This window comes from Aspergillus terreus, genomic scaffold, assembly GCF_000149615.1.
Source record: "Aspergillus terreus NIH2624 scaffold_8 genomic scaffold, whole genome shotgun sequence".
Lineage (NCBI taxonomy): Eukaryota > Fungi > Ascomycota > Eurotiomycetes > Eurotiales > Aspergillaceae > Aspergillus > Aspergillus terreus.
Genome location: NT_165931.1, coordinates 994835 through 1014332, shown reverse-complemented (window position 1 = coordinate 1014332; position 19498 = coordinate 994835). Strand labels below are relative to the sequence as shown.

General features: G+C 52.8%; 7 protein-coding genes across 7 annotated transcripts; 6 read left to right on the top strand and 1 right to left on the bottom strand.

Annotated features, from left to right (window-relative positions):
• Positions 1–1865: 1865 nt before the first annotated feature.
• Positions 1866–3088, top strand: ATEG_05999 (alternative oxidase; the record flags this gene model as incomplete). The annotated part of the gene is made up of 3 exons (XM_001215177.1): positions 1866–2131; positions 2229–2519; positions 2578–3088. The coding sequence occupies 3 exons, from the start codon at positions 1866–1868 to the stop codon at positions 3086–3088; spliced, it is 1068 nt and encodes a 355-aa protein (XP_001215177.1).
• A 598-nt stretch (positions 3089–3686) lies between these two features.
• On the top strand, positions 3687–4522 carry ATEG_05998 (ADP-ribosylglycohydrolase family protein; the record flags this gene model as incomplete). Its single annotated transcript, XM_001215176.1, has 2 exons — positions 3687–4089; positions 4146–4522. 2 exons carry the CDS (start codon positions 3687–3689, stop codon positions 4520–4522), a joined length of 780 nt encoding a protein of 259 aa, XP_001215176.1.
• Positions 4523–4785: 263 nt separating this feature from the next.
• On the bottom strand, positions 4786–9178 carry ATEG_05997 (uncharacterized protein; the record flags this gene model as incomplete). Its single annotated transcript, XM_001215175.1, has 3 exons — positions 4786–4975; positions 5510–8504; positions 8539–9178. 3 exons carry the CDS (start codon positions 9176–9178, stop codon positions 4786–4788), a joined length of 3825 nt encoding a protein of 1274 aa, XP_001215175.1.
• A 1543-nt stretch (positions 9179–10721) lies between these two features.
• On the top strand, positions 10722–12065 carry ATEG_05996 (uncharacterized protein; the record flags this gene model as incomplete). The annotated part of the gene is made up of 3 exons (XM_001215174.1): positions 10722–11341; positions 11404–11582; positions 11641–12065. 3 exons carry the CDS (start codon positions 10722–10724, stop codon positions 12063–12065), a joined length of 1224 nt encoding a protein of 407 aa, XP_001215174.1.
• A 1429-nt stretch (positions 12066–13494) lies between these two features.
• Positions 13495–15457, top strand: ATEG_05995 (uncharacterized protein; the record flags this gene model as incomplete). Its single annotated transcript, XM_001215173.1, has 10 exons — positions 13495–13743; positions 13795–13847; positions 13907–14084; positions 14134–14365; positions 14420–14655; positions 14711–14765; positions 14820–14913; positions 14973–15062; positions 15114–15234; positions 15356–15457. 10 exons carry the CDS (start codon positions 13495–13497, stop codon positions 15455–15457), a joined length of 1410 nt encoding a protein of 469 aa, XP_001215173.1.
• Positions 15458–15964: 507 nt separating this feature from the next.
• On the top strand, positions 15965–16779 carry ATEG_05994 (uncharacterized protein; the record flags this gene model as incomplete). Its single annotated transcript, XM_001215172.1, has 2 exons — positions 15965–16220; positions 16292–16779. 2 exons carry the CDS (start codon positions 15965–15967, stop codon positions 16777–16779), a joined length of 744 nt encoding a protein of 247 aa, XP_001215172.1.
• A 701-nt stretch (positions 16780–17480) lies between these two features.
• On the top strand, positions 17481–18998 carry ATEG_05993 (uncharacterized protein; the record flags this gene model as incomplete). Its single annotated transcript, XM_001215171.1, has 1 exon — positions 17481–18998. The coding sequence occupies one exon, from the start codon at positions 17481–17483 to the stop codon at positions 18996–18998; it is 1518 nt and encodes a 505-aa protein (XP_001215171.1).
• Between the last annotated feature and the right edge of the window lie 500 nt (positions 18999–19498).

Here is a 19498-nt window from a genome sequence, read left to right as displayed (position 1 = left end):
CGCGGAGTTTCCTATTTCGGTTCAGGGGTGATCACGGGATCTGCCATCCCCAGACTAACCCGTTTGGGTGAGGATGCATGAGATCAACTGACTAAGCCATTTATCGCCTCACATACAACTACTCCCTCTACTTCAACTGGAGGGCATCTTCTGATATTCTGCAGAGTACAGTTTCATCACTAGACACATCCAATATCGCAGATACACTGAGATCATACTTTCTGCAGGCTTTCAAAATGTCGACCCAACGTGTATGCTATCTTCCCGGGATAAGCAGTTCCTCCCTCTACGTCATCGCCCTCGAAGCTATGCTGACTTCAAACAGATCGCGTTCAAAGTCCATGGCACGGTACAAGGCAGGTGACTTGTTTCCTCCAAGCAATTGCTCAGATGCAACACATACTCTGGACTGAATAACTGACAGAAATTGCTTGCAGGTGTTGGATTCCGGTAGGGACTTTACCAGTGTCGTGTGCTACTCACGCTCAACCCTGACGTCCATCTGTATAGTGATTTCACACAAAAACGTGCCACAGAGTTTGACTTGAAAGGCTGGGTAAAGAACACCCACTGCGGCAGGGTATCATCTCCCGGTCCCTTGTGTAGACCATGAATACAACATCTGTCTAGACGCATAGATGCTAAAGTATTGCAGGTCGAAGGCGAGGCTCAGGGTCATGAAGACTCCGTCAAGAAGTTTCTCAAAGAAATAAACAACGGTCCCCGTCATGCACATGTGGTCAAGGTGGAAAAGAAGGACATTGAACCGCAAGAGGGCGAGAGTCATTTCGGGGTCCGACGAACGTCCGAGTCGGCATTTGAATCAGCTTGACTGCGAGACGATTAGACGATTCCTTGATTTTCGACCGGGCTTCCTTTTATGTGATCCAAAGAATACGCCTAATGAACACTAGATTTGTTTGATGGATCTATTATAGACTTCACCTGGAGAAACGATAGTTCTCAGGGGCAGTCGGACTGTACTTCTCGGGCGTATCAGACCCATATTTGCCAACAATGCCATATATAGAGACGGTGACCTCGGGGTTTGGTCCTTCTACCCTCTCAAACATGCTCATGGTTTACCCAGTCGGAGATCCATCGGGATCCCACGGACAGAAAAGTCAATCGCCCTTCGGCGTCCCGAGTTGAGTCAGACGGCGAGGCGATGGATGGCAATCAGAATCAGAACCCGACCAGTCATCGTCGCAAGGGGTCGACCATCCGGAATCTTCCGAGGTCACATGGGGTTATGGTATTTCGCCAAAATTACAGCATGTGTATCGACGGGAAATCGACGATCTTACGCCGGTGCGAGCTCGCGTTCCTAGACGACGATAGACACACTGGGGAGGGACAGAAAATTGATTCCACTTGGTGCGCGATGCCACAATGCTATATCGAGTGGCCCTTCGCATTCCAGACACTCTTTATGGGATGGTGGGGGAGATATCAACTAGAGCAGGTTGACTGGGGCGCTGTAACTTCTGCGTTCCTTCTAGGCCCGTGGGTCATTCTGCGGCCTCCCGCATTCGGGCCCGTCCATTCAACCAGGTCATCTCGAATTATCAGCATCCACGCCAAACGTGGCTGAAGGCAATCTGTGCACCGAATTCCTAATTAACCCTCACCGAGCCATGACGAAGACGGGGTTCACACGTCATGTTAATATAGTGTTCCTGTTTGGTCTCCTGGTGGTTCCGGCATTTGCCTTCTGCCCCTCGGGTTCCAGATTCTATACGAGCTTCCTCTCAATATAAATAGACATCCACCTCTCGTTCCTGGATCATCTGTGCCTGGGATTCAAGACATACAACAGCTGCTTTGAACCTCATTCAACGTTCATCGATAAAGATACCACCATCATGAGTCTATCAATCTCCACAGTCCCCATCCGGGCCGCTGTATTTCCCAAATCCTATCTTCTCGTTTCCTCGCGGGGGTATGCAAGCCTCCTGGCAACGACTAGTCTGCGATACAGCAATGGCTCCTTGCTCGCCACCAAGCCGGGGTATCACCGGACAACTAAGCGATTCATCTCCTCCACCCCGCAACAACAAATTAAAGAGTTCTTCCCTCCTCCAAACACTCCTCAGATCAAGGAATCAGAGACAGCATGGGTGCATCCTGTGTAAGTATCTACTTCCACTTTTGTGGTCATGCTATAATTCGATGAACTATGCATACACCACCCATCTACTCCCAGATCGGTCGCTAATATCTATCAGCTATACCGAAGAACAAATGCGCCAAGTCGAAATTGCCCACAGAGAAGCCAAGAACTGGTCTGACTGGGTGGCGCTTGGAACCGTCCGAATGCTGCGGTGGGGAATGGACCTGGTAACAGGATATCGCCATCCCCCGCCCGGCAAAGAAAACGACGTCCGGTTTCGCATGACGGAGCAAAAATGGCTCACGCGATTTGTCTTCCTCGAAAGTGTCGCCGGTGTCCCAGGAATGGTCGGGGGCATGCTGCGACATTTGAGAAGCTTGCGGCGTATGAAGAGGGACAACGGATGGTAAGCAGACCATAGTCTTCGCCTTGTATCAATGCTTTTGCTGACCGAGACGGTGCAGGATCGAAACGCTACTGGAGGAAGCGTTCAACGAGCGCATGCATCTACTCACGTTCCTGAAACTTGCCGAACCAGGCTGGTTCATGCGCTTGATGGTCCTCGGCGCCCAGGGTGTCTTCTTTAACGGTTTCTTCCTCTCGTACCTGGTTTCGCCGCGGACGTGCCACCGATTCGTCGGCTATCTCGAAGAGGAGGCCGTGATCACCTACACGCGGGCGATAAAAGACCTCGAGAACGGAAACCTGCCGCTATGGGAGAAGAAGGAAGCGCCCGAGATCGCCATCCAGTATTGGAAGATGCCCGAAGGCAAGCGGACGATGAAGGACCTACTCCTGTATGTGCGGGCGGACGAAGCTAAGCACCGCGAAGTCAACCATACCTTGGGCAACCTGAGTCAGGCCGCGGATCCAAACCCTTACACGTCCAAGTATAAAGACCCGTCCAAGCCCCATCCAAGCAAGGGCATGGAGAATCTGAAGCCCACTGGATGGGAGCGTGACGATGTCATCTAACGAATTTCTTTTGTGATGTGGTGGGACCAGGTACCTTTGAGCGTTTTCTGCTGCATTCAAGTTGCATCTTATACTGGGTTTTCATTTGCCGCGGGTTAAAAAGTCCAGATCTATTGGCATCACATACATTCTCCTCTCATAATACTAATATAAACCAAGACATGCCTTCATTGTCTACTACGGGATGCATTAGTACGTAGGCTGACCCAGCTCTGGGCACTTACCACGTCGTCATCCTCCGCTATTCCGCCTTGCTCGTATCCAACGCTAAGCCACCACGTGAGTCAGCCAAGTACTCTATTTAACGTCGACGGCCTGTCTTGGAACAGAAACCATCATCGCAATAACCACATAACCGCAAACGGCATGACACCATCGATAAGATCCCGCGCGCGGGGCTCAATATGGGGCGTCTGCGTCGCCGACGCCCTCGGAGGCCCCGTCCAGTTCAAAGACCCGCACACATTCGAGCCCATCACCGGGCTACGATTCGTGCAGCCCTTCCAACAGCCAGCTGGGTGAGCATGAATATCGTCTCCATCAGCGTCACACTCCTAGATCCTAACACCCACGCAGCTCCTACTCCGACGACGGGTCCATGACCCTCGCACTCGCGCAGTCGATCATCGACTCGCAGGGGAGCTACAGCCACGCCCTGTCGATCCAATACTTCATGGACTGGCTCTTCGACGGCCGGTTCAGCACGACGAGCACCTCCTGGGACGTCGGCCGCTCGACGCGCGGGGCGCTGTTGTCCTGGAAGAAACGCGGCACCGAGCAGCTGGAGCAGACGCAGGCGCATATCAACGCGAAGCTGGACCGGGACGATTGCTCCGGGAACGGGAGCTTGATGAGGATCGCGCCGTTGGGCGTTGTGCTGTGGCGGAATGCGCCTGAGGCGCGGCGGCGCGCGAGAGAGCAGAGTCGCGTGACGCACCCTTCGCTTCCGTGTGTCGAGGCCTGCGAGCTGTATACGCTTCTGCTGTGTGAGGTTATGCAGGGTGTGTTGGCGCCTTTCATTCCTGAACTATATGCCGGGGGAGCTGACGATGTGTAGGGTCGAGTAAGGAGCGGCTGTGCCAGACGGTGGCTAACTACCGCCTGGACGATCCTAAGCTTGCAGAGCGGCTGGCACGGTATCATAATATCTCGGATTGGAAAGCAAAGTCGAATTCCGATCTGCGCAGCAGTGGGTGGGTGGTGGATACGATCGAGGTCGCCCTGTGGGGGTTCTTCAAGTATGAGTCCTGGACAGATGGTGCGTTGGCGGTGGTGAATCTGGGAGGCGATTCTGATACGGCGGGCGCTGTTTATGGTGGTCTTGCTGGGGCGTTTTACGGGTCTGAGTCCATTCCATCGCAGTGGGTTGATGGGATGGTGAAGAAAGAGTTGATTGGGGAGATTGCGACGAAGTTGTCCCACTATGCTGTTTAGCTCAAGCTTGATATTGATATCCACAGCAAGCCAAACGCAGAATAAATGGCATTTGCGTGCTCTAAGACGACTCTATATCAATCTTCTCGTATTGTTCTATTTGTGTCTCCTGTGAATCCAGGCTGCGGACGATTAGCCAGTACAGCCGAGGTTTAGAGCTCGAGTCCGCCAAATGAAAAGCTCATTGAGCGGATCAGTCCGGATCTTCGGGTTATGGTATGTTCTCTGGCTTTTGTGGACTGTATTACGTGTTGACTGTGTTCTTACAGGTTGTTGGAGGGAGTGAGGAGATCATTGCGGATCTCGCTGTACGCCAGGAGCTGCATTTGTGAAGAGCCAGACAGGTATGGGTTCACATGAGCTCTGTAGACTTCCAAGTAGGCCAATTGTGGGAGATCACCAGCGGATTCAGGATAATCGCGTGTTGCTCGATGAACTTCTTCATGGACCATCCTATTTGGTAAAACCACTCGAGCATTACCGTTCTTTCAGGAAGTATAAACTGTTGATAGCTGCGTCTGAATAACCGAGTATATGCTCATCATTATATTGTCAAAACGTATATGTGTACTTTGCATCAGTCTACTTTATCGTTTCCCATCTTCAGCTCTTATCCGCTGTTTAACGGAGTTTAACGAACATCATATTCCACCCAGAAGGATGCTTTGAGATGTCCCCGGCATCAATCATCGCGAAGTGCCAACGTCAATACTACTTGTAGAGCTCCGCCGGCTATCTCTTTCTGTACGGGGTATCTCGTCCGCCCCGGGCTGAAAAGCAAGCTCGGGAAGCATTGGTGCAGAGCCTAGCGAGCTCCGCGTTGGACTTTGAGGGGAAGGAGAAGGACTAGCAGGACTAGCAGAAGGAGCACGTGGGTGGTCCTTCCAGCTCTGCAGCATGACATCTCGACCAATATCAACTCCCCATCTCCACGTCGGTGTCGAGGATCTGTCCAGGGTATCAGAAGTAAGAGGAATATCACGCCACCATCCCAGTGCAGCAGGCTCGCGCCACTTGCGTATTTCGTCCACGTCCGTCACTTGTTCCTGCCGCAGTTGTTCGACCAGCGAGCTGCCGGCAAGAAGCGAGAATCTGGACGCGATGGACCCGATTTCTTTGGGTAGGATGGCATCACCGGGAAAATGACAGAATACCAGAAGCGCAACGCAGGCTACTGTGCCTAGAAGCGCTAGGAGGATATATGTGATTTGGGCATCCTGATGCACGCGAGGTTGGGAGTGGACTAGCCTCGCGGGGACTGTCTGGTTGACCGACGGGGCCGACGGGGCCAACGAGGCATTGTTTGCGAAGGTACGGAGCTCTGTGAGAATCTGAGTACAGTACGCCGTGTACATGTGTTTTGCGGAGTCTGTCAGTCCGGCGGGACTAAGAAGCCTAGATAGGTTTCCGACGCGGTATTCCGAGTCCGCTGCCAGCAGCTCGAAGAAGTTTCGGCTGCTTCCTCGAGTCGGCCAGAGTGAGTTGCTCCACAGTCTGCCATCTACCAACTTATCGTCAAAAGTCTGTCCAAACATGTCGAGTAGCACCCTTGGAGGCTGAAAGTACTCTGGCTGGACGTCTGGATAAGGCCGAATGTATTGAATGGATTCGACATCAACCGAGACGGGTCTCCAGGGGAGTAAAGGCGCGTCGACTTCAATGGCGACTGGGTTCGGTCTAGTGAATGTAGCGTTGACATTGACGATGGTAAGGTTCCTCCTGCAACTTGTCGCTGTCACAGTAGGCAGCGTAACGTTTAGACTACCCGGTGTGGCCCAAAAGGTTGTGTCATTGTCCCCGTAGGGCAGCGGCGTCATGTTTCTGAATGAGTGGCTGGAGCCTCCCAGAGAAGTAAGATCTGCTAGATAAATTGCATATTCAGTTTCTGACGCTGGTATTCCATCCGATTCATATCCTTTCCACGTATCCGGCGTCAGCAAACTGACGTCTCCCAAATAAGCAGGAATCTCGGACGAAAAGTAGTCGTCACCGAAAACGTGCCCAGAGCAGGGCTCTGTCGTGCATGCCCATGTAAACCACATGCCTCCCTCCTGGTCGTCAAGTTTTATAGACAAATTGAAAGCCGAAGAGGGGATGGGTTCGCATTGTATATCAACTGCGATGGCGGGAACGCGGGCTTCAATTACACCGTCAGAGATGTCGTTCTTCGTACCATCGACGGCTGTCAGATTATCCAAGACAAGATTGCCAACGATGCCTGGCCTGGGGCGCAGGCCGAAGACGGGATTAATTTCCCACTCCGCAAAATCACAGGCCCGCTTGACAATCATCGCGGAATCGCTAGTATCCAGTTGGATATTTTCCACCTGCGTAGTCATGCTAGTATCCATCTGCACAGTCATGACATCGACCACCTCTGTACTTATTGGAGAGAAAAGCCCTGCTGCAACGAGCTTCATGGCAGGAATGATCAAGAGATACGCCGCGGCCGAGGCAAACAGCGTGGTGTTCATCCATCCGGACCCTAGTCCAGAGAGCCGCCCAAGGAGCGTTAAGTCGTCTGTGAAGATGGTTCGATTGTTGGGCCTTCTCCGTAAGACATTGAAAGGTGCCTGCGCTTGCGCTGAGGCATCCACGCCGGCGAAGCAATACCCAAGAAGCACGAGAACCGTCGACGTAGACAGCGTCAAAGCTGCAGACGATACCTGCGTATACACACAGATTCCATTGTGTTTCGCCGATAGCCACAGCATGATTCCCAAGCCGATCATCACCACCGCGATGGCTACCGCGAAAGCAATCCTGGATGCGAAGCGCAATGGTAGGGGCCTCCACCCGTCCAAGTTGGTGCCCTTGGTCGTGGAGACTGAATCCGGATCTTTTGGCACGGGCTGATAGTCGACATCACCGAGGTTCTGCCGGTTCATATCGACCATTTCTACCGGTTCCTGCTCTACAGAACCTTGTGTCAGGTCGATTGTAACGCCGGGATGCTGTCCGGCGTTCCGGTGCCGAAGCATGAATCGTGTACTGCGCAGACTCGTAGTCATTGACTGTGTCGATGATAGGGCATGCTTTGCCATCTCCTTTTCGACGGCTGCGTCCGAGGCAGAGAGCATAACACTTCCCGCAGCCAACGAGCCGGGATCCTGTTTCAGCACGGTTTTGGGCCGAAGTCGGAGCGCGAAGATGATGGTCAAGATACCCAGGACAGCCAGCAACGTTTCTAAGGTTATCACCACTGGAGTCCTCAGTAGAATTCTCTCGTCGGTAACGGCAATGCTGCCTGGCAATTCGCTCGAAGCTTTACTGCGTGCCAGGAAGCTTATGACCTCCGCCCACACATTGCCAGCAAATCCTGTCACTCTGGCTGCAAAGTCATCATAACCGATTGGAGCATCCTCGGGATGGCCATGCAGTGCTACCTGCATGAAGGGATCCCGCCAGACCTCAGTACCAAAGACCATGGCAGCCGTTATATTGGCCATGTTGGCCACCGGTTTAGTCCCTGGGTTATACGTCCCTCTTACACCGTGCAGCTGCGCCCTGCCAAATATTTTCTGTGTTTCGGAATCCAATGGGTTCCGCAAATATATCCACAGGGCTTCTGTGCTGGTCTTGATGTCTAGAGGCTGTGGCTCTGACGATGCCGAAAACGCCGTAATCTCAGAATTTGTGGTGTTAACAGACAATCTGGCCTGCTGGCTGGTAAATCGCGGCGAGCAGATGAGCCCTATTATCGACGAACCGTCGTTATTTGACCGTCGAGAAGGAGGTGAGTAGACCGCCAAGATTCGCATATCATCTCTGTGGTCGGAGCACTGCGTGATGTTGAGCCAGGCATACGAACTAGCGCTAAGGAGGTCAAGGGGAACGTTGCACCCAGCAGCTTCCAGGTCATCTGGGTTCGCAGCGAACCTAGGGTAACCATCGGCCACCGTGTGGTTGTACCGAAGGCGTTGGCAGTCTAGTGTTGCGGCGATGGCATTCACTTCGGGCAGTAGCGGTTGCATTCGGTACGCTGGGCACGGAAAACTGGTCGAAAGCATAATTACTGGTCGTCCACAGGGTGCGAGGAGCGCCTCCAAAGCGCTGGGAGATAGCTCGAGCATATGGCTCCGTCCCGGTGGTGTTCCAGGGTATTGTCAGAGAGTCATTGGCCATAACCAGAGGCGAATTGTCAAAACGAAAAGCCGACGTCTGGGTGAATGTTGTGGTTATATTCCTGGGGGCGAATAAGTCGACGTAAGCGAGCGCGTTGGCCAGAGGGACGAGTGCGCCGCAGATGAAAGCACACACAAGGCCTGTAAACACGGCCCAGTGTTTTTTGCGTAACGCGGAGAAGACCGCCACGATTTCCAGCGCATTGATATAATCCAGTAGGACCGAATGGCTGCCACTAGCCCACTTCCCGCTCATATTGGCCCATGGGGTGACCTTTTTCAGATCAGAGGCCAATCCCTTGACGACGTAGCCCAGCGCGATAATGGCGAGAGTGGGCAAGTATCTGGCAGAAAAGAGGATGCCATCATTGTTTGGTGATAAGACCTGGGCGACGGTGTAATGGCGCAGGACCTCCAGAGCGGCGATGATTCCGAAGGAACACACGGCGAGAGAAATGAGGGCCAGCGGTCTTAGCGACGGCGGGACCCATTCGGGCATGGCGCCAGTCTTCTTAAAAGACGTATATCGCATGGTGTGGGAAAAAAAGAATCATAATCAGGGTCGGTGACAGTCGACTCGAAAGGGTCTCCAGTTTAATTGAGGGCCGCCTGGGCAGTGCAAGGCTGCTCTCTGCTGCGGGGGCAAGGCTGAGACGATCTCTGTGAGACGGTGATCATCATTCCCTGCGAGGAGCTCCTGAGGAGGCTCCGGGGGTGGCTGCTGCAAGAGTCGGGGATCTGCACAGGCTTGTGAGACGGGCATTGCAATGTCAGAGTAGGAATGCATCTTGGTGGTGGTGGTGTTGGTCAAGATTGTTGTTGAAATGGACGGTCTGGTTGAGGGGAAGCCGATCAACATCCCAAAGGGGGTGGGGCGGCTTACTAGACATTCCAAGCCAGAAATGCAACCTCAAGATGAACATCGCTAACAATGTACTCCTTCTCAGTACTGTAAGCTCCGTGGTAAGACGATGGATTGACAAAACAGATATATTGGGATTTTACTGAAGTGGGCATTGACGCTACGGTAGGGGTATTCTCTGTTGTGAGCAATCTCGTAGGGCTATAAGCTTAAAAGAGCCTCCAGACCCTTATATTGTGAGCCTATATATATAACGAAGATCACATACTGTACACATTAACACCTCACCAGCAGAACTCATCCACGATCGTTATTCTTACCCGCATGTTCCGGCAATGGTACCATTGGTTTGTTAATGGACCAATATCCAGGGGAGCTGCGAGAGTAACCCACACATACACCAGATGTAACTCTGGCGAAGTGCATGTTCTAATTAGCCGCACGCAGTGAACAATCCAAGCTCCTCCTTTGTAAAATGAGACAAGCGGGTGTTCCCGACCCGTTTATCCGTGCGCTTGTTTAGTGTAGCTCGCGTTGTCTTGGGTAGTATTCTCAAGTAAGATCCCTGATCAGTTTGGCAGGGGTCCAATGAGTTGAAACAATATCCTACCGTTAGATAGTCTCAAATGCTATTCTAGACACTTGTCGAGGCAGGCTCTGTTGGATATGGGTCTCTCGATCCTTCTAATCATCAACATACAGGTCGATCTTCGAAACACTGCGGTAAGAACCCCGGTGGATCATCTTGATCCTAGCGAGATTCAGATTTTTGGCCCCTTTCGCGGTGGACTCGACTTACCGTTTCAGGTATGGGGCGCAGACATGGGTTGGGGCGAGTAGTTGATTGCTTGCTTGCTTGCTTGTTCTTTGTTTGTTCATCAGGCTAGCAGGCCCTTACGGTGGCCTAGGACGTGCCCTAGAAAATTAAGGGGGTATCCAAATCGATTGGATCTCGATTCGGGTTCATCGTCCTCCACAGACCCTGATTCTCACTAATATGAGGAATATACTTCATTATGGGCTCTAGGTCCACCTCTAGTTTTCTCCCCCCTCTCAATCCCTCCGAACTCCTGGATATCAGTCCATGCAGACCTTCAAAAGTGGCATGCCCACCATAAACGCATCATGGGGCAGCTGGTGCTCTCTTCGTCGGATGATAGTGGCCGTGATCATCGCTACCGGTGGTCTCTTCGTCTGCTCGATGTGGTTTGCAATGAATTCGGACCGCGACAACGTCTCCCCTCTTCTTACACAGTTGATCCCAGCAGGTCACTGTACCTGCCAATCATCCACTTCATTTCAATGCGCTGACTGTCTTACCTGTCTGGCCTCGCCACGCTCCTCCAACCCGGAACACCCTGCACCGTGGAGTTTCCAATATGGAAGAGACGACCAGACCCTGGGTTTGAACAAGAATCAATGCGACGAGTCGTTCCCCGGCCTTTTCCAGGACATCAGCCGGGCTGTCCAATACTGGAAGCCGCGAGGAGGGATATCAAAAGATGACCTGGATGCAATTCCATTCGAAAGCGGCATGGCCCGCGCCATCATTTCTAACGGAGAGTTGTATATAGTGGCCACCAAGGCAAAAGGGAAGGATCATCGCACCAAGATCCTGGCCACACTGGGGTCTATATACCGTGCCTTATCGTCGTCTCCGACTCGTCTTTCTCTCCCTACAATAGAGTTTGTCTTCTCTATTGAAGACCGGGTAGACGACATCGACGCTACCGGCCATCCGGTCTGGGTGGTGTCAAGGAAGGTCTCCGAAGAGTCGGTATTCTTGATGCCAGATTTCGGATACTGGTCCTGGGCGAAGAGTCATATCGGCCCGTACGGGCAGGTAGTAGAGCGCATCCAGGCTGCTGAATCCAACATAGATTTCATGGATAAAGAGCGAAAGCTCGTGTGGAGAGAGGAAAGCTGAGCTTTGCACCGAAGCTCCGTCGAGCACTTTTGGATGTTGCGCGCGGCAAGCCTTGGGGCGACGTGAAGGAGTTGGAGTGGAGTAACAAGGAGAACTTTTTGACCATGGAAGACCACTGCCGGTATATGTTTATCGGACATGTTGAAGGTCAGTAACTGTGTTACCTTGCGATTGTTTCTGCTTCGTATGGCTCACAGAACACTAGGGCGCGCCTATTCTGCATCTCTCAAATATCGCCACGCCTGTCGCTCCGTCATCGTTGCACATAAGCTGCAATATATTCAGCATCACCACTATCTCTTGGTATCCTCAGGTCCTGAACAGAACTACGTTGAAGTTGAAAGAGACTTTTCCGATCTACCGGACCGAATGGACGAGTTGCTGAACGATTTAGAGAAGGCACAACGTATAGCCGGTAATAATGTCAAGACATTTCGAGAGCGATACCTAACGCCGGCCGCTGAGGCATGTTACTGGAGAGCGTTATGGGAGGGATGGAATGAAGTCTCGATGAACATCACACGCGATCCTACACAGCCATCAGAGCGGGGGATGCGATATGAATCGTTCGTGCTGCTAGAGAGTGAGCAAATGCTCTGGTTTTCATTTGGGCAAGGCGAACGACGATGAGCATAAATTATGCCTTGTGTAAAATATAGAATAGAGCTATTGGACCCCGGATTCCGGCTAGAATACGAGGATGCATGTCTGATGAATAAATTAATAATACAGAGAAAAGTGCTAACAGGAAGTGTGGACGTCTATCAGTCAAAGAGCCTGGTCGAGGATGTAATACCCCGGTTCAAACATACTATAGCCCAAGCTTTCCTGCCTGAGCGGTTTGATAGAGCGTAATCCTCCGATTGGCTTAGCCACGCTCATCCTTCGATTCCTTCGTGCTTACTTCCAACTCCTTCCCGTCCAATTATATGAGACAAAGTGATGATGTGTCACTGAAGCATGTGAGTATGTGATCTGACGCATCAAGGCTCGTGTTCATTTATGCAACATATGAATCACCTAGAGCATGAGTCAATGGCCAAATCACGTCTGCCAGGTAATCCACTCGCCTTTGCTCGTGTCGAGAACATTGGTAGATAAGCCGGTATATATATTAATGCAAGCTTAGTTGCGGAACAAGATATTGGAACTGTAACATGCGGAGAACGCGAATCATTCACAATATGCCTATCTCAAATATGTCCAGTGCCTAGAGTCCTGTACTACAGTATATATCATTGTGAGTCTCCTTTTTACTACCTTATCTCTCAGACCCCTTCAATGATGACAACCTTTCACTCGCCGAAATGAAGACAGCGTGTTGCTTAAGTACGCTGTCTTTTTGATTAGTATATATGTTTTCTGAACGATTAAACATGCACTGCATTTCAGGTAGCATTTCTTTCCGTGGAATATATACTGACGTTTACTATGTGCAGGAGTGGCGATATGTTGGGTGCTGACCCTTGTCGAGATGCCCCGTGTATCCAATTGAAGAATTGAAATAATTCGATTAACTTTATAAGTTGATCAATCGAATCCTTCGTGGAACAACTGTCTCGACTGGAGACCTGATCAACTTCCGTGCTATCCGAGACACATCTACTCTTCCCACCGCCCCTGCTCCGTACATAGATAGACTATTCAAATCACTAAGAACCCGGCTCCCGTTGTAACGAATATAGATAACTAAGGTATCAGACACATGTTAATTTAACCTCTGCAATGGACTCCACGGAGATTTGTATCCCCTGCAAGCCCTGTTGGATAGTAAATATGATGAATATCCGGCCGAGGCACCCACTATAGGCGAGGATCTCAATGTCAGCAACGGCCGTGTACCGAGCCGGGCTCGGTCAAAACGTCGAGTCTGCTACATGAATCGGTAAATCCGCAAACACCGGTGGGTCCAGGGGTTGGTGTATATGAGTAGACGTAGATCAGCCAAGTTGGCTTTTTTTTTTTCATTCTGTCCTTGTCAATAACCTCTGCAGAACTATAGCGTGCCCAGTAACCGAGTGCAAACGAGTACTCAATAGAACATTTACACCAACCTGTGATGGCTCAGGTATACAAGTCCGACTTCAGCCCCCTATGGGAGGTCGAGTCACTCTCCATCCCGCAGTTCATGACCAGGTACAATCCATACGGCGTACCAGCGAATAAAGTCGTCCATTGTGATACCTTCTCCGCAGACGCCATCACCTATGGCTCGCTTCGTGAGCAGGCCGGTTGTGCTGCCTGGGGGCTGCGACACAGGCTGGGCGTCAAGCCGGGAGATACCGTGCTTGCCCTTGTTCCTAACTCGGTACGTTCTCGTGAGATACGCAGCGACATTATGTTGCTGACGATAACCAAGAATGAATTTATACTTCTTGCTCATGCGACGTGGTGGGCCGGCGCTGTGTTTGCGTGAGTACACAATCACCCAGACATCGGGTCAGGCGTCCAGCTGATAGAGACACCCATAGACCGCTGAATACGGCGTCCACTGAGAAGGATGTCGCCCATGTGCTCAACCTTGTCCGTCCTACGCACGTTGCTATTACTGAATCACAGATGGAAACAGTGCAGCGTGCAGCGGCCTCGGTCGCCTCGGTCAATCCAAAGATCTTCACTGTTCTGAGCAAAACAGGCAACATTCCTCGGGTAAGTGTTATAGATCTGCACCTGGGCCAGAGTTAACGAGGGGCGGCAGTTCCCGAACGATGTCGTCGGGAAAGATGACGCAGAAAGCCTACCCCCGTATGACCTCCATGGCAAAAGCGCCAAAGAGGTCCCGAGCACGATCTGTTTCTCGTCCGGCACCACGGGGAACATGAAAGGCGTGCTCCTGTCTCACTTCAACTTGATCATGAACACTCTCCAAATGCGGAATTCGATGCCATTGAGGTTTCACTCTGGTATCCGCGAAGTGTGGTTCCCGCCATGTGAGTCTTGTCCGAAGGAGCTAGGGATTCCGACGAAGCTAATGACCCCGGCAGACTGCCATATTTACGGACTAGCTACGGTCGTCATCTGTGGCATGTGGGTTGGAGGCTTGTACTATGGCTTGCCGGCGTTCGAGCTCGGGCCATTCTGCAGGAAAGCGGCAGAGCTCAAGGCCACTGACATGCATCTTGTGCCACCAGTGGCTCTTGCTCTAGCCAACGAGCACAGTGTGCAGTCGTACGACCTCTCTTCGGTTGAAAGGGTGGTGATTGCGGCTGCTCCGTTGAAGGTATATACCGCCACCTTAAGAGAGTTGATTATCAATACTAAGCAGCGGCTTGCAGGTGTCACTCCAGCGAAAGCTAAAAGAACGACTTCCACAAGCGAGCATTTGCCAAGGTGGGTCGCAAGATACCCTAGCATAGATGGGAGCCCTACGTTGACAAGACGCAGGTTACGGCCTCTCCGAATGCTCCCCCGGGGTCACGCATCAGCTGTATGACGAGGAATCCAGCTGCGGCAGTGTAGGAAAGCTCTTTGCGGGAACGTGAGTCACCTTCACCCGTAGTTCGCTCGGCGATGCCACAGTCGATTGACAGCTACCAGGGAAGCTCGCCTGGTTGACCCCAACACCGGAAAAGATGTCAACCCCGGAGAAGAAGGCGAGCTTTGGGTTCGTGGACCGCAGGTCATGATGTAGGTAACTGTGTAGTCTCATTGACAAGGTGATGGCTAAGGGGTTCCCAGGGGCTATTGCAACGACCCAGCCTCTACCAAGGAAAGCTTTTTCGACGATTGGCTCAAGACAGGTGATGTCATGCGAGTTGACGCCGATGGGAATTTCTGGGTGACGGATCGCCTCAAAGAAGTAAGTTATATTCTGCATTCTGATCAAGGTCGGATGGTCTGACACTCACCCCCTAGATGATCAAGTATAAAGGGTAAGACCGCAACCCCCATCGAGGCTGTGTCGTTACTAACTGGTATAGATTCCAAATTGCCCCCTCCGAGCTGGAGGATATGCTTCTCCGCCACGAGGACGTGACCGACGCCGCTGTTTGCGCCGTCTACGACGATGCACAGGCGACTGAAGTGCCCCTGGCATATGTCAGTCTGACCCCGGAAAAAGCCAGCCTGAGCGAGAGCGAAATACAGAAAACCCTCGACAGTATCCGACAATGGATGGACAGTCGGGTGGCAGGTTACAAGAAGCTGAGAGGAGGAGTGTTCCACTTGCAAGCCTTGCCTAAGAGTCCCACAGGCAAAATCTTGCGGCGCCTACTGCCCGCGAAGGTGCAGGAACAACGGCGGAACCGGCTTTAGACGATGCAGACTGTCTGCTCGGCAGAGACCACATAAGTGAGCCAACTCGTAAGAGACAACGAGGCTGATTTGGTGTCGAGCATGTAAAGCGGAAAGGCTGCTGCTAGACGCAGCGCTAGTCGTTCATTACCTATGGAGGTAGTTATGCGGGGGCTGTGTTGAACCTAATCTCTCGTATCACCAACATATAGTATTCTGACTCCTGACTTCTCGATGATTTTCGCTCTTCTTTCTTCTCGTCCTCGCTTTCAATTCGATGATATATACCCTACGACATGCGTATTGGAAGCGCCTGGACGCTCGTGGGCATCGTCGTCGTCCCGACGTGGGCCCGAACCTGCTACCATCCCAACAAGCAAGCAGCGCCAGGGGCCGTGCCCTGCACGGACGCCGAGCACACATTCTGCTGCGCCGAGGGGGCATTCTGCCTGTCTAATGGATACTGCGCCGGATTCGGCACCCAACCATACAACCTGTATCGCGGAAGCTGTACGGACCAAAGCTGGGGGAGCTCTTGCACACAAAGCTGCCGTGAGTGACGCGATTCAGTCAGGAGCGACCTCCTGGGTTAGTCTGTGATCGGAGAATGCTAACAGAACCAGTGGACCAAAGCCAGAACGCAGCCGGCCCAATTAGTTGCATTGGAAAAAACGACGAGGGACAGTCCCTCTACTGTTGCGGATACCAGCGATCGAACAACAGTATCAGCACCTGCGCCGATGGAAGCGACCCTTTCACTATGCCCGACGGCAAGCTGATCTTTGGCCGTGCCGGTCTGGCCAATGCCACCATCTCGTCGGACAACACAGTCGGCGCGACCACATCCTGCGAGGCGACCTCTGGGTCTCAGTGTACGAATGCCACCGCGGTGGGAGCTGGCGTAGGGGTTCCCCTGGGAGTCATTGCCATCTCGACTGCGATATGGGCCTTTTGGGAGAGAAGACAAAGGAGGAAAGCCGTTGTAGCCTCGCATATGCAGCTACCGAATATCCAGCCGGAGGCTTTTGCGCCGGTGCAGACGGATGTCAAGCCGGTGACGGAGCTGGATGGGACCGGTGGAGTCGCTGAGCTGGCGTCGCGACCAAATTAGCAAATTGGATCATGGATACGGACCGTGATCAATGTGCATATTCCAGGATACCTAATAATAATGTAAGGGAGAAGATGGAGAATGGAAGAGGAATAGATTAAGGATTCTGGAAACATCCGGGAAAATGCGGGGCCTCAGGCACCCGAGCCACGCTAAACCCCAAACAGCAAAGTCGCAACAACCTCATCATGATTGCTTGATGATTCCCTCCGCCTCCTCTTCCTCCGTACTACCAACTACCATCTCGACTCTCCATGTCGTCTCCAGGGGTTTGCTAGTCCTACAGAGTCTGCCGGAAATTTCCTCTCCATCACAGGGACCCGATTGGTGCGCATCTCCCTCTCGGCTTCATTCATCCGGCCAGTTCTATTAATATGGGAAGTAGAGACGTGACACTATTGACCCGCTTCCCCTTTTAGTGGAGTAAGTGGTGGAAAAAAACACTCGCTCTTCCCCCTTTCGCAACGTCCATAACGACTTTTCTCTGTCGATCCATCGTCTGCCCCCAAGTCACCCGAGGGCCGGGTCTCTATTTTTAATTATCTCGACCGTGTCCTTACCTCCTTGGGAGTGACCCATATCTAACACCTCCAACCCTGTTGACGGGGGTGTGACTATTGAAACTCCTACAGACGATAACTATCCGTCGCCAGTCAACACCACAAGAACCGATCTACGCCCTCCAGAACCTATCCCCTATAATGGACGAGTCTATAGAATCCGACTTTGCGGCCGTCGCCCCTCCTGTCCGTGCCTCGTCGCCCTCCCCATCCATCCCGCCAACGCCCGCCATCTCCTCCTGTCCGTCCCCGGACCGGACGTTTTCCACCGTTTCTTCCCTGTCGACCTCCTCCGCTACCTCGGCCGATGCACGATCGTCCGTATCCGTATCGTCCAAGAGACGGGGATACATCCGTCCCCAGGGGGCCGAGTTTGCGGAGTCGGCCAAAAACCGGGAAAGTGTCATGAGCCTTGGCAGTATCGCCCATCTGCAGTACTACTTCGCCCGCACTGGACTGCTGGACGGTAAAGGCGGTCACGCCCGCGAATGGAAGAAAAAGAAGAAACCGGAGGACGTCCCCCGACTGCTACTGACGCCCAATGCGCGGTTCATCGACGATGACCTGACCATTAGTCCCACGGAAGATAGCTTCGACCCTGCGGACGAGGAGGGCGCCATAGACGACGGCGAGGTCATGCTGCCTCCCACCGTGAGCACCTACAGTATCAAGACGCACCACATCCCGCCGCCCCCGGACCTGATGGCCCTGCGGAAGGACCTCTTGGACGCCCTCGGCAGAGCGGAGAAGAGTATCGAGAGAATTGGATCGCTGTCTGCGCCCCCGCCAGACATCCCGCGGATCAGCCTCTCCTCCGAAGATGTTGCCGACGGCGATGAGGATGCTGAGGTCCAACGGAAGCTCTCAGAGGCCACGCCGCAGGGCTGGCATGAGGTCCAAGGCATGCGCATTCTGGATGTGGTTACGCTGGCGATCCGGGCGGCGAAGATCTACTACACGGCACACGAGCGTCCGGAGCGACTGGCGACAATCAAGAGCGAACGCGAGATCCGGGAGGAACTGTTCAACACGCTGGAAGTCCTGAAACGGTGGGCATCTCGAGACTTTGTAGGCGGACTGCGCGATGAGGAGCGACTGTCGATCCTTGGGTGGATGGCCAACGTTCGCGACATGCTGCGGGAGGAGAAACGTCTGGAGATGTTGGAGGCGAAGGAGCGGGAGGGATGGTCGTGGATGGAAGGGGACTGGTCCGGCCGGGAACGGGAACGGGAAGAAGCGTTCCTGCGGAGTTTGATCACAGGCGACGCACCCCTGCCGAAGTGGTCGTCCCCAAACGAGGGGCCGCTACCGACTCCCTTGTTGGAGCGCCTACGCGATGGCCGTGATTTGGTCCGGGTGCACAATCAAGCGGTGAAGAAGTCGAAGCGCCCGTTCTACGAGATCAAGTCGTACCATCAGGACGTGGGGAAACCGTACCGGTGTGCCGAGAACCTTCGTTTCTGGCTGAAGGCAGCTGAGCTCCGGTGGGAAACGAAGCTGGAGATGGACGTCATGGCGGTGGTGCACGGACAGAGTGATGAGGCTTGGAGGCAGTTCGACGCCACCCTCCTTGCGTGGTGCAAGGCGGTCCGCGAGGAGCTGACGCAGGACTGGGGCAGGTCTGCAGGGCCTGACAGGAAGCTATCGGCCGCGGAGTGAGTTGGGCGGTTGGATCAGAGAGAAGGTGAGATTGTTTGGTACCTGATGAGTGGTACCACGTATTCGGGGTCACTGGGACCCGAGTCTTCCGTTTGTTTGCTGGCCACTTAAGATACCCCTTGCTTGTCAGCCGTTGGGATTTGTTTCTTGGATTTGACGTGTTACGTGATGTTGTATAAGATGGGATTGAGATGGGGGCAGAAGTGGTTGGCGATATATTGACTATCTATTCTTCACTGTACATACGATATGCCCACTACCTAGGGACTACCGGGGCTTATTACCTTTCTATCTCCGATGACTATTATTGTTTTTATTGTTCACCAGGACGATTACAGTAATCTGTTGATTTCCGTTATCCTGGTACGGTGGAGTCTGCCCAAAGAGTCAGGTACTCATCTTTATGCCCATAAATGCGAGGCCGGAGCTTACCGCGGATTACCGGTATCATGGGAAATTATCCCAGCGGTGGGTGTTTCATGGTGATGAATTGATAGATT